At 41.2% G+C, this 14,060-nt stretch overlaps 1 protein-coding gene across 1 annotated transcript in view; it reads left to right on the top strand.

The window, feature by feature from the left end:
* Positions 1-688: 688 nt before the first annotated feature.
* RYR3 (ryanodine receptor 3) overlaps positions 689-14,060 on the top strand; it is a 461,910-nt gene continuing 448,538 nt past the window's right edge. Inside the window, exons 1-2 of the mRNA XM_055538999.1 lie at positions 689-941; positions 5,876-5,957. Of these exons, the coding sequence (XP_055394974.1) occupies positions 5,886-5,957 (72 nt within the window). The 5' untranslated portion in view covers positions 689-941; positions 5,876-5,885. The remainder of the gene's footprint in view (positions 942-5,875; positions 5,958-14,060) is intronic.

Raw genomic sequence — 14,060 nt, 5'->3', positions numbered from 1 at the left:
TTTTAGTTACAGCTGTAGCTATAAAGATATCCATATAAATATATATGCATACATATAAAGATATATGTGTGTATATGTGTATACATATGTACAAACAATCAAATCCTAAAGCTATATTTTTAATGAACTTCTAAAATTGAAGTATTTTTGCCTGGGAAATTCTATGGGGTCACAAGGAGTTGGGCATGACTTAGCAACTAAACCACCACCAAACTTGAAGTAGAACAAATAGAGAAGTCCCTATATCATAACAATGCAGCTCAGTGAGTTATTACAAAATCTATATAACCCTAGATCAGGAAATAGAATGGATTATTAGAAGAATCCCCAAAGCCCCTCCCATGTCCCGCCCCTCTCCTTCCCTCTTCCCCCAAGGAACACTCTGACCTGACCGGCTTTGTAACCCTGTGGCTACCTTTTGCTTGTTTTGGAACTTCAGATGGAATTGTGAATGTATTCTTCTCTGTCTGAATAATTCCACTTAAGAGTTACACTTGTGAAACTCAAACATATTAATGTAAAAGACAAAAGAAAGTATGTCCTAATACTAGGTAAATATAAGTTAACTGGGACCATCCTGGTTTATATTGTCTTATAATTATCGATGGCATATTTTTTCACTCTTGAAAGTGTCCTGATTTGGATAACAAATTGGATGACCAGCCCTGCCTACCACCAAGGTAAAGAGTTGAAATCCTTCCTCGCACATACCCTATAGGCTCCCCCTTTGTCACTCGTCTTTCTTTAAAAGCCACTCGCTCAATGATGAAGATAATTGATTGAACCTGTTGCCCGTTGTGTTCACGGGGCGGGAGCGCGCATGCCACCCTGGGCCATTTCCCGGTTTAGAACTTGGTGAAGCTGCAGAGGGCTGAGCTCCATTGTTAACCTGAACTTCCTCTACCGAGACCATCTTCCTTCACGGGAGCTGTGAGAACAAGGTAAGAGAAAGGGGTACTTTCCTGAGGTGTGGAAGGAAGGGGTAAGGTGTCTTGATTCTTTTGGAGTTGGAAAGAAAAAAAGTAGCTCCCCTCGTGAGGTGCCTGAGTTGGTGTCCATTGGGGAGCAGTATTGCTAAAATTATCACTGATTTCTTTCTTGCCCCAATTCACAGTTTAACACTCTGAAGCTATAACCTGAATGAAAAACAGCAGCCCATGAACCCACTTTTACAAGGGTTTTGTGTGTGTGTGTGTGTGTGTGTGTGTGTGTGTGTATTTTTCTTGCCTTTTATCTCTGAGTGACTGTTTGGATCAGTTATACTCACTTAGAACCAAGGCAATATGGCCAGGTTCATCTTAGAGAAACAACTTGCCAGGCTAGCTGCCTGCCTTTACCACCCATAGTGACCTGGTCACCCTGAAATAGCTTTAGTTACCATAAGAAATATGTTCTGGTTACCAGGACACGTTAAAGGCATTACCAACCCTGGGCCAGATGTGAAGCAGGACTCTCTTTTAAAAAATTATTTACTTGGCTGGGTCACGTAGGTCTTAGTTGTGGCATGATGCGTCATGCAGGTTTGTAGCACAGACTTCCTAGTTGTGGCTCGTGGGCTCAATGGTTGTGGTGCCCGGGCTTAGTTAGTTTCCCAAAAAGGGATCGAATCCCTGTGTCTTGCATTGCAAGGCAAATTATTCACCACTGGTCCATCAGGGAAGTCCCAGAACTACAGCTCTTATTATTCGCGCCCGGTGAAGTGTGTCTCTTGAGTATCTCATTTAGTGTTATCTTCTGCTCAGCTATTATGAGATCTTACAAATTGCATGGCCTTGTTGGGACAACCATCCTGAAGGAGAATAGAGTCAAGAAACCCCAGGATGCTTTCCTTCAGATGACGGAAGTTCTGCCTTATGTTTCTAGAGTGCTTTTAACTTCTCAAAGCTCATTCAAAAAGTTAATATTTTTATCCTTAAAGTAATAGCCCTGATCAGGATAGATATAACTTTCTTGTTGATTTCACAAGCACTCTGTATTGTATGAATTTAAGCCACCTGGTAAAACCCTGTAACACGCCATCCAATTATTACATTCAGCTGTCCCCCTCCCCAGCTGAATACTATGTAGCCATTAAAATGATGCTGTAAAGACAGAAATATAGATCAATGGAACAAAATAGAAAGCCCAGAGATAAATCCGCGTACCTATGGACACCTTACCTTTGACAAAGTAGGCAAAAATATACAATGGAGAAAAGACAATCTTTAACAAGTGGTGCTGGGAAAACTGGTCAACCACTTGTAAAAGAATGAAACTAGAACACTTTCTAACACCATACACAAAAATAAACTCAAAATGGATTAAAGATCTAAATGTAAGACCAGAAACCATAAAACTCCTAGAGGAAAACAGAGGCAAAACACTCTCTGACATAAATCACAGCAGGATCCTCTATGACCCACCTCTCAGAGTAATGGAAATAAAAGCAAAAATAAACATATGGGACCTAATTAAACTTAAAAGCTTTTGCACAACGAAGGAAACTATAAGCAAGGTGAAAAGACAGCCTTCAGAATGGGAGAAAATAATAGCAAATGAAGCAACAGACAAACAACTAATCTCAAAAATATACAAGCAGCTCCTCCAGCTCAATTCCAGAAAAATAAACGACCCAATAAAAAATGGGCCAAAGAACTAAACAGACATTTCTCCAAAGTAGACATACAGATGGCTAACAAACACATGAAAAGATGCTCAACATCACTCATTATCAGAGAAAGGCAAATCAAAACCACAATGAGGTACCATCTCACACCGGTCAGAATGGCTGTGATCCAAAAGTCTACAAACAAACAAATGCTGGAGAGGGTGTGGAGAAAAGGGAACCCTCTTACACTGTTGGTGGGAATGCAAACTAGTACAGCCACTATGGAGAACAGTGTGGAGATTCCTTAAGAAACTGGAAAGAGAACTGCCTTATGACCCAGCAATCCCACTTCAGGGCATACACACCGAGGAAACCAGAATTGAAAGAGACACGTGTACCCCAATGTTCATCGCAGCACTGTTTACAATAGCCAGGACATGGAAGCAACCTAGATGTCCATCAGCAGACGAATGGATAAGAAAGCTGTGGTACATATACACAATGGAGTATTACTCAGCCATTAAAAAGAATGCATTTGAATCAGTTTTAATGAGGTGGATGAAACTGGAGCCTATTATACAGAGTGAAATAAGTCAGAAAGAAAAACACCAATACAGTATACTAATGCATATATATGGAATTTAGAAAGATGGTAATGATGACCCTAAATGTGAGACAGCAAAAGAGACACAGATGTAAAGAACAGTCTTTTGGACTCTGTGGGAGAAGGCGAGAGTGGGATGATTTGAGAGAATAGCATTGAAACATGTATATTATCATATCTGAAACAGATCGCCAGTCCAGGTTCGATGCATGAGACAGGATGCTCGGGGCTGGTGCACTGGAATGACCCTAAAGGATGGTGTAGGGAGGGAGGTGGGAGTGGGGTTCAGGATGGGGAATACGTGTACACCTGTGGTGGATTCATGTCTATGGCAAAACCAGTACAATATTGTAAAGTAATTAGCCTCCAATTAAATTATTTTTTTTTAAATGGCACTGTAGAAATTCTAGAATTTCTGATATGTAGAATACTTTTTACAGGGACAAATGTTCACGGTATTTTATTGGAAAAATTAGGTGACGAACAGTATGTTCAGTGTGAGGCCATGTGGGAAAATATATTTAAGACTGGACAAATCGTTTTCTGTTTAACATTTTTGAATTAAGGATACATTTTACAATGTATGTGTCCCACTCTTACAGGGTTCTTATTAAAAGAAGGGTAAATTTTATATTTGATAGCATTGGGGATCAATTATGATCTCTCCCCTTCTCTAATCCATATCCATATAAATAATTGAGCAAGGATATCTACCAAGATGTTACCAGTGATTTTCTCTGGGAAAAGACTGTGGGTGACTTAATTTTCCTTTTTCTTTCTTTTGTGTTTTCCAAATCTTCTGAGTGAATATTTATTCATTTCAGCAATGACTTTTGTTGAACTATTGATAATGTTGTGTTAGTTTCATGTATATAGCACATTCAGTTACGCATATTTAATATACATATTCTTTTTAAAATTATTTTCCCTTTTAGTTGATAACAAAATATTGCGTATAGTTCCCTGTGCTATATAGTAGGTAATTGTTGGTTATCTATTTTGTATATAGCAGATATACTCCTAGTTTATCCGTCCCCCAGCCCTTTCCACTTTGCTAACCAGAAGTTTGTTTTTAAAGAGTCTGCAGATGCTTACGGCTCCAAGATCCCTTAATCCAGGGTAGTACTCCCTAACACAGAGAAGGCAATGGCACCCCACTCCAGTACTCTTGCCTGGAAAATCCCATGGATGGAGGAGCCTGGTAGGCTGCAGTCCATGGGGTTATGAAAAGTCAGACACGACTGAGCGACTTCACTTTCACTTTTCACTTTCATGCATTGGAGAAGGAAATGGCAACCCGCTCCAGTGTTCTTGCTTGGAGAATCTCAGGGACGGTGGAGCCTGATGGGCTGCCGTCTATGGGGTCGCACAGAGTCGGACATGACTGAAGCGACTTAGCAGCAGCAGCAGCCCCTAACAGAAAGATGAGATTCTTTCCCCGTTATTATTATGAAGTAGCAGATAGAGAAGCAAAATGTCTACAAATATGTCCTGCAGAAATGATGAAACGTATTTAGAGAGAGGTTGCTTTGGGGGAAAGGGGATAGAAATCAGTGTAAATCTTGTGTTTTAAGAGTGCTTTCTTGGTCATAGATATTTCTGTACAATGTAAGAATATCATATGGGAATGACATTATAAGACACTAATACCTTCAGAGTTATTTTTGTGGTTGATTCATTCACAAATGCCTTCCTCATAGACCAGAGAGAATTTCCAAGAATGGTAAATCTTATATTTGATAGCATTTTGGGATCAATTATGATCTCTCCCCCTCTCTCAAATCTGTATCCATATGAATAATTGAGCAAGAATATCGACCAAGATGTTAACGGTGATTATCTCTGGGGTAGAACTGTGGGTGACTTAATTTTCCATTTTAGTGGTCAGTGAGTTTTCCACATCTGTTTCCATTTTATAGGTGAAGAGGGGCAATGAATAGCACTGCTGAAGTGGTATGATCAGTAAATACCAGTGGACTTTAGATTTTCTGATTTGATTTTCACTCCCCAAATACTGAAGGTGCAGAGGAGGCTTGCATACACCTGTTGCATCTGATATGTGAAAAGGTATTCACCAGGTGCTGGGTATTAACTGTCATACTTGTGCCGATTCCCTATCTACCTTGGATAAATATCTTTTATTCATTGTCTTAACCCAGACCTCTACTTGAGAACCTGATATATGGAAATACAGACAGTTAGGCTAGTGTTGTTTTTGTTAATACTAGGTTGAACTTAACATATTAAGCAGCTTTGCTAGACTTAGGCCACCAGCTCTGGAGATGATCCATTCGGCATAAATCCTGCACAGACTAAGAGCATGTCTCTCAGGACTTGTCCAAAGCATAAGGTGCCCAAGGACTACTACTCAAGGACTCAGAAGACTTGCTGCTGTGGGATATCAAGTTTGTGTTTTTAGACTTGGTGCTATTTGTTGTTATGAAATCCTATGCCCAGTAGGGCCGAGACTAATGAGGCTGACCATGGTGTCAGCTGCAGAGATGTTAATGGCCAGTGAGTTTCCTACAGATGGTCAGTGGGCAGTGCCAGCCCCTTGGGCTCAGCCATGACCCTATTGTGTGTGACTACATCTACCATCACATGAATAGAGACAGGGTTATTTAAATGAGCAATTATTGGCATTTCACTCTGGTACTTTGTGTCTTTTTTATGGGACGGCAAAGACATGAATGAATGGCTGGGACAGCTGATTGGGACATCAAGAATTGTAAAGACTTCGCTTCTGAACCAGGACTCTATAAAGAGGTTTGAAATCCAGTAACTGATGAAAGATCCCATTAGCCAGCTAACTATATTGGTATTTGCTTTTTAACCATGTATGGCAGCAAATTAAACCTGTGAGAATGCTTTTTCTTTTTAAAAAATTCTGAACCAATATCTTTATAAGATACTTGGGTTTGTGAAGATAAGCAAATATAAACTCTAAGATATGTACTTATAGCCATAAATCTAATACTGAAGACTATGCTCAGAAATGCTGAGATTCGTCTTGATTTTTACTGTTAGTGGGTATTAGATGCTTTTAGTAATCAGAGAGGAAATACTTTATATGTCAATGGTGAGTGACTGAACTGGACAATATATGCCTGATATATTTTAAATATAAACATTCTTAGTACATAAATATATATATATATATATATACATCCACAAGAAATGAAGATGTCTTTCAATATTAATAGGTTTGATGAAGTCTCTGAATATTCTTCCAGGTCAAATTTCACTATAGAATAATAATTCTGTAAGAGAACTTTTAGTAAACATGTATGATACATTGATATAAATATAATTTTAGAAAACATAAAATGAATCATTTTTCTTTTTTCATTGAAGTAAATAACCATGATATTGTCTCCCATCAGCTTCTTGGCCAATAATTATATTCAAGTATTTCTGTGTATGCTTGATATCCAATGCTGAACTTAAACAGTTAAAAGGAATCTGTTCATAATCAAGTCTATTGTTTTCTCCAGTTTCTTCAAAACATCATCACTCTTAGTTGGATTTGGCTGAGTTCTTTAAATAAATCCTGGATGGTTTCCAAATTAAAGCCAAAAGAGAGATTCTTAGCCAGCCATAGTTTTAGATGAGTTGTAAAAAAATAAATGGCATTGCCAAAAAGCATATGGAATATCTTGTCAACCTAGAGATAAACAGTTGTTTTGCATGGATATTTCTCACTTGTAATAGCAGGCCACATGTTCCTGTTCTGTCAGAAGTGTTTTGCCTCTCCCTTTCAAGGGTGATGTGGTAGTAAAAAAACAGTTAGCTTGCATCTGGGATGGTGCCTTTTATTAGAAGAAATGATGACAGTATATAAAATCAAAATATTGCTTGTGCTGTTGTTTTTTAGCTTATACTGGTGACTATAAATGACAGACATATTGGTGATCTTTAAAGGGAAGAAATTCTTTTATTGAACTTTTATGTGTCTGTTTCAAGGCATCTGGTTCCATCACTTCATGGCAAATAGATGGGGAAACAGTGTCAGACTTTTATTTTTTTGGGCTCCAAAATCACTGCAGATGGTGATTGCAGCCATAAAATTAGAAGACGCTTACTCCTTGGAAGGAAAGTTATGACCAACCTAGATAGCATATTCAAAAGCAGAGACATTCCTTTGCCAACAAAGGTCTGTCTAGTCAAGGCTATGGTTTTTCCAGGGGTCATGTATGGATGTGAGAGTTGGACTGTGAAGAAAGCTGAATGCCAAAGAATTGATGCTTTTGAACTGTGGTGTTGGAGAAGACTCTTGAGAGTCCCTTGGACTGCAAGGAGATCCAACCAGTCCATTCTGAAGGAGATCAGTCCTGGGTGTTCATTGGAAGTACTGATGCTAAAGCTGAAACTCCAATACTTTGGCCACCTCATGCTAGGTGTTGACTCATTGGAAAAGACTCTGATGCTGGGAGGGATTGGGGGCAGGAGGAGAAGGGGACTACAGAGGATGAGATGGCTGGATGGCATCACCGACTCGATGGACATGAGTTTGGTTGAACTCCGGGAGTTGGTGATGGACAGGGAGGCCTGGCATGCTGCAGTTCATGGGGTCGCAAAGAGTCGGACACGACTGAGCAACTGAACTGAACTGACTATGTGTCTGTTTGCTCATTTAATCCTCAAAATGATTCTAAATAGTAAACAATCATCCCTTCTTAACCAATTTAAAAATTGGGCTTCAGAGCTGCTAACTAATTTGGCCAAGGTCACGTAGATGGGGGTGGCTGTGATCTGAATCGAAGTTTATGTGATACCAAAGCTCAAATTTGTTGGGCTAGACCATCCTCATTAGCCTGCTGGTTCATCCACACACAGTGACTCTCATTGAAATGGATAATTCAATTAGCACAATGACTTAGCATAATAAACATAATACAAAATAGGAACCACTTTTAAATGAAGAATATCTGCTTACTACTGTTGTTACTTTCAACTGTCAAATTTGGAAAATACTAAGCTTGAGTCATTGTGAAAAGCATATAAACCAAGCAAATTATTTAAAAACCAAAAAATGTTACTGGTATAACAAAGTCTTAACGCAAATGGAAAATAGTTGAGTTCATAATACATTCATAATAAAAGTACAAATAGGACTGACACCAGATTTTTGAAAGCTGTAGACTAGTTTTTGTTTTTTTCTTTCTAGACAGTTATAGATTAGTTGCCAAGTCATATCTGACTCTTTTGTGACCCCATGGATCCTACGTAGCCCGCCAGACTCCTCTGTCCACGGGATTTCCCAGGCAAGAATACTGGAGTGAGTTGCCATTTCCTTCTATTCTTTCTAGACAGACTATGTACTTTTAACCTATACACATAATCTTTGCTTAAAGTCCTCCCCCACCCTCCACACCCATTATCAGATATCAAGTGTCCTAGAGGCCATCTCTTGGGGAAACTTGGAAGCAGAATTAAAATAGCATGAGTCAAATGGTCCAAATTTAAGTCCTAGTTGTGGCACTGACTAGTTTGGTGACCTTGGACACATGGAAAACCTTGGTTGTCACATTTGGAAAGTAGAACCCTAGTACTTCCTAGGTTGCTGTGAAAGCTCCAGCGAGATAATGTTTATGGAAATACTGTAAATACATAGAGTTCTCTGAGTCAAGAATGATGATATTTTCTATCAAACATAAAAAGAAAGCTTCAGTCTTCTTGGGTGGGTATTTTTAGTGTGAGCTGTGGATTAGTGATCTGAGCGAGCAGCCATGGCTGGTTTTCATTTTCTACAGCCATAGTCCTGGTGCCAGGGACAGGCTGTAAACAACACTCTTGACACATTAGGTTAAGTATGTGAGTTGGAGTTTAACTGGGTAAGATGTGCTCTTTAAACTGTCTTCTGTCCACTCTCTAGGGATATTCCCAGGGACTTTTCACTGAGTTATTTGGCCAAGATTCTAGGCCAAAAGACAAGATTCTGGGACCATGGGAGGTTTATCTTGCCTTCCATAGTGAAAAGAAATATGGTTGAACAAATCTGGAGAACCATGAAATCTCTCTCTGGTGTGCTGATATAGTCTTTTAGCCCATACATATTATGTGTTCAATAAATAGTTTCTCCAGTAGAAAACAGCGGTCAACTCTGGATAGATCCTTCTCTGATACAAGCAGGTAATGCCTGTAGGTAGTAATGATGTGTATTAAAGATATTTCAAGTACAAAAATCCAACTCAAATGAGCTTGCAAAAATGCGAAAGTTATTTGCTAATGTAATTGGATAGTGACGGTGTTGGCTTCAGACCCAGCTGAACTGAGGATTTAGGTGATGTCATCAGGATTCTACTCTGTGTCTCCTGGGCTCTGCTTTATTTTCAAGCAAGTTCTGTCTATGGGGACAAAGAGGCCCACAGTGGCTTCAGGTTCTTAGCATCCTCACCACTGTAGATCCTGGAGAAGAGAGTATGTTCCTTTCTTCTCTGCCATCTCTATTCTAAAAAGGACTTTCAATGGCCATGCTTAGGTCATGTGCCTACACTTGAACTAAGCAGTGTACCTCGAAGGATGTGTTGCTCTGGTCATCAGCCTGAGTTGCCTGCTCATCCCAGTGGCTAGGAAGGGTATTCAGTTGTAGTCAGGGGTTAGGATGGGAAGAGCATTGCGGTGTGTGCTTCAGGGGCATGCGTGGACACAGCAGTGTGCCTGAATGTGCCTTTGTGTGCTCAGTCGTGTCCGACTCTTTGCAACCCCATGGACTGCAGCCTGCCAGGCTTCTCTGTCCATGGAATTTTCCAGGCAGGAATACTGGAATGGGTTGCCGTTTCCTTCTCCAGGGGATCTTCCTGACCTAGGGATTGAACCTATATCTCTTGTGTCTCCTGTATTGGCAGGCTGATTCTTACCACTGCGCCACATGGGAAGCCCAGCAATGTGAATGGATGCCAAAGAAATGCTTTCTTCCCTTATGATCTTCTCTGATTAGAGAGGTGATTAGGGAGGAGGGAGTCTCAAGCAGTAGATAACTGATGACAGATAACTAACGCCCTTTGGCCAGATGGCTGGACCTCTGAGGATTTTAGTGCCCCTCGCAGGAATCCTCCAATGGTTTTCCCCTCACCTACGGCCTCACCCTACCTCCATAAAACATCTATCTGTGATCTGTTCCCATCAATCTCTGACAGTAAAAGGGTTGACCAAATGAGATTTAATTGCCTCTCAAGAACACTTACACTGGAGCTTTTCATCTTAAGGATAAGCTTTTAAGAGTCAAGGAGTCAAACAGTGGACAGAGGGTCTCTAAATGCGGGTCAGACAGCACTGCCCTTCAAATGCTCAAGTACATGCTATGCAGGCAGGCCCCCAGTCTGCTGTGGGCTGCAGTTTCTGGCCCTGTGTTCTGAAGAATCAGTTTGGACGTGGCTGAAATTTAGCCAGCTGATGAGGACCCTCCTGCTGAAGAGAGGAGAAAGGTGTCAGGCCAGACTATGGATTCCTTCCACAGATGTTTACTGAATTCCTGATACCTGCCAGGTTTGAGTCTGGGTTTTAAGGATATATCAAGGAACAAAAGCAAAGCTCCTGCCCTCATGGAGTGTTCATTCTGGAACAGAGAGAACAACAATAAATAAAAAAGCAAATAAATATGTATGTCAGCAGAGAAGTGAAACGGAGCAGTGGGAGTAGGCTGTGTATGGTGGAGGGGAGGAGCCTCACTGGACAAAGGCCTGATGGCCGAGTGACAGTGAGCCTTAGGGGGACCTGTGGAGAGAGTTCCAGGAAGAAGGGACAGAAGGTACCTGTGCCTGAAACAGGCCTTGCTTGACATGACAGAGGAGCAGCAGGTGAGGTAGCTGGAGCCAGAGGGCTGGGGGCTTCAGAGGCCACTGTGAGGACATTGACTTGTGCTGTGAGAGAGATGGGAAGGTTCTGGAGAGGTGACATGCCCCTGTAACCCAGCAAAGACCTGAGAGCTGGGTAACTCATTTTGTGTCATTGGATGGAGTAGGATGGTGTTCATGTAACTTCATACCAGCCAAGTGGAACCCTTGCTCCTTGGCAGTGGGAGAGAGTGAGTAAAGAGAAAATGGTGGTGTCTGCAGAAAACCAGAGTGTATAAAGAAAGGCATTTACTCCTAATAAGGCTTCTGGCTTCCAGATTAACCGTGAGTTGTATAGTTACCATCTGAGTGGTTCCTGCAGCACGTGTATTCTTACCTTCCCTTTTTCCCTCACTCGAGAGTCAAATCTAGTAGGGTTCTCCTATACACCATTGCTTGGGAGTAAGGTTCCCAGATTTAGAAAAGAAAAAGAGCACCCTACTAAACCTGAATTTCAGATAAACAAGTAACTTTCCTATATGTCCTAAATGCTATATGCCATCTAGTATTTTTATCTGGCAGCCCTCCTGGGCAGAACATCAGTATTTTTAGTCTGAACCTCAACTGCTGCCCTCGTTGAATGGAAAAATGAATCTTTAAGATTTATAGCCATTTACTTAAAGTGATTGATACCTGGAAAATATTCTTCACAAATTTGACAGACATATACGCTTGTGCATATGTATCTAGATGAGAGTTTAAAAAACCCTTAAATATTTATTTTCCATAATGCAGCAGGGGGTCCACTTTTAAAATGCTAACCTGTGGCCTTTCTGTCTGCAAGTACAGACAGGAGAATTTCCAGTTATTCAGTTGGTTTGGCCAAAATCCTAGGTGACGCCATTCTCCTTAGAAATACAGGACACGGTCCAGGGCCTTCCTCTCTGTGTGCAGCTCTCGCCTCTCTGGTCCTCTGTTCTTAACTAGCTGTCGCAGTCTTTCCAGATTCTCAGCTTCATCTCTTTCACTCAGGCTCCCCCTGGGGGGCCCCTCCCCAGGCCATAGCTTGGAACCCCCAGAGGCAGAAAGCAGGGCCGGCTTGTAGGGCTTACCACGCTGCTTTGCCTGATCGCCACTGTCTTCAAAACTGTTGTTTCATATGGATTATCTTGTCCTAGATTTCTTCTTCTTTTTTTTGTTGGCATTTTAAGTGGGAGGGTAAATCTGGTCCTTTTGTCTCATCTTGGCTAGAAGTGGGTATACAAGAGACAGTATCTTAGGAGTTTCTCACTCCTGGAGTTCTAGCTATGCTTGCAAAATAGCTAAGTTAAAACCCACCTCTTAGAGGGAATCAATTTATAGTCTAAAAAGTTACAAGGGAATCAGGCAGTGCTTATTCCCATTGCCTTTTTCCTTTGGACCTGGAATGGAGGAGCATTTCAACCCAAGAGACTCTGAAAAGTACCAGGGTCTGGTGGTCCTAGGATTCAAATCATGTTTATAGCTTGAAGCCGTCCAAAGCAGGGATAAATCCCAGAGAATGTAGAAGTCAAGTTCAAATAGATTCTGTTTCCTTTCTTTCATTGTTCGGTTTTGAACTTGGGAAAATTGTGCATCTTCACTGCATAAACAGGATCTGGGGCTCTGCGTATAGTGGTAAATGAGAGTGAGAGGAACTATGTAACTGGCCCATAAAATGCAGCTGCTTGGGGGAGACATGTCACAGCACCAATAAAGCAGATATTTGGGCCCAAGCTGTTAGCCCATCAGACTCAGGGGCACTGTTGCTCCTTATGTATTTTTAAATAGCTGAACATGACGCTTTACTTCTTCAGAGCACTTGACAAGCCCGAGGCTCCCTAAATTGGAATCATCTGAGAAGAACTGAACAGGCAGGTAGCCGCTACAGTGGAAATTAATTATTCACCACATGTCAAGATGTTGGGAATGATTTGTTACAAGTTTAGACAAACTTTTTGTCACTCAAGTTCATCCTCATTATTCAAACACAGGACCAGCCATCCATAATGGATTCAAGAAGAAAAGCTTGTCAGGCGAAGAAAGTTGACTGCTCAGAGGCACTGAGCGGTCTGTGTGTGCTTCATTGCCTTATTTTCATCTAATTGTCAGAGAGACTTGGAATTGAGTTGTAAACATCTCTTGGAGATGTTGCTCTCCACTGTAAATTGTTTCATCTCCAGAGTGATGGGAAGGGTAGGAGCCTTCAGACAGCATAGCAGTGGGTAGAGAGTCCATCTGGGTATGCTTGCCACATCCATCCCTGGCTTAGAAGCTCACTGCTGGTACCCTGCTTCTTAGGCCCCTCTGCATGGATTTCTCTTGCTCTGACTATTTAAAAGTTGCTTCCCCACTTCTGAAATTGTCTTGCTGAACCCCTGGGAAAAGTTATGAGATATCTAGATTCAGTGTAAACAATAGATCGTTTTCTCTACACAACGCTCAGCCATCACCTTGACATCTTTGAGGTATTAAGTGACACAGGTAAATGTGCTTCCTGCCTTGAGAAGTATGGGGCAGACATTTGTCATCAAAGCAAACAAATCCTGGCACATGCTATTCAAATGCACATCATGGGAGGAGTTTGTGTGGCCACATATAGACATGAGAAGGAATAAGGTATAAGACTGGGTAGGTAGGATACTTGTGGGGTGATTAGGCAGCATCACCTGTTCCTTGGTCATGTTCTGTTTTTAAAAAACTATTTTTTTAAAATTTACAGACTGAATGAAGCTGCCAAAATCTGAATCACAGAACTTACCACAGCATCAAATTTACCTTGAGTTAATTTCCCTGACTGCTCATTTACAATAGATCATGAGGGCTACAGAAGTTTCTCACTTTCTGGGAGGTTTCTGTGCAGGTCTCTGTCCTTTATTAATGGCTATCCTATCATTAATGGCTTCTCATGGACCTCGCTGGTGGCCATCACCTCGGCAGTAAGCCCCAAGACATAGGGAGAAAACTATCAGACCTCTTGCAAATGTCTGGTCTGTCTCTCCTGTCTTGTGGAGGTTTTCAGTAGTCATCAGCTCCATGAAGATGTTTTCGGGCCAAATTAACCTCCAACAAAGAA

Source organism: Bubalus kerabau, chromosome 10 (genome assembly GCF_029407905.1).
Source record: "Bubalus kerabau isolate K-KA32 ecotype Philippines breed swamp buffalo chromosome 10, PCC_UOA_SB_1v2, whole genome shotgun sequence".
NCBI lineage: Eukaryota > Metazoa > Chordata > Mammalia > Artiodactyla > Bovidae > Bubalus > Bubalus kerabau.
This window is presented reverse-complemented; position numbering and strand designations above follow the sequence as displayed.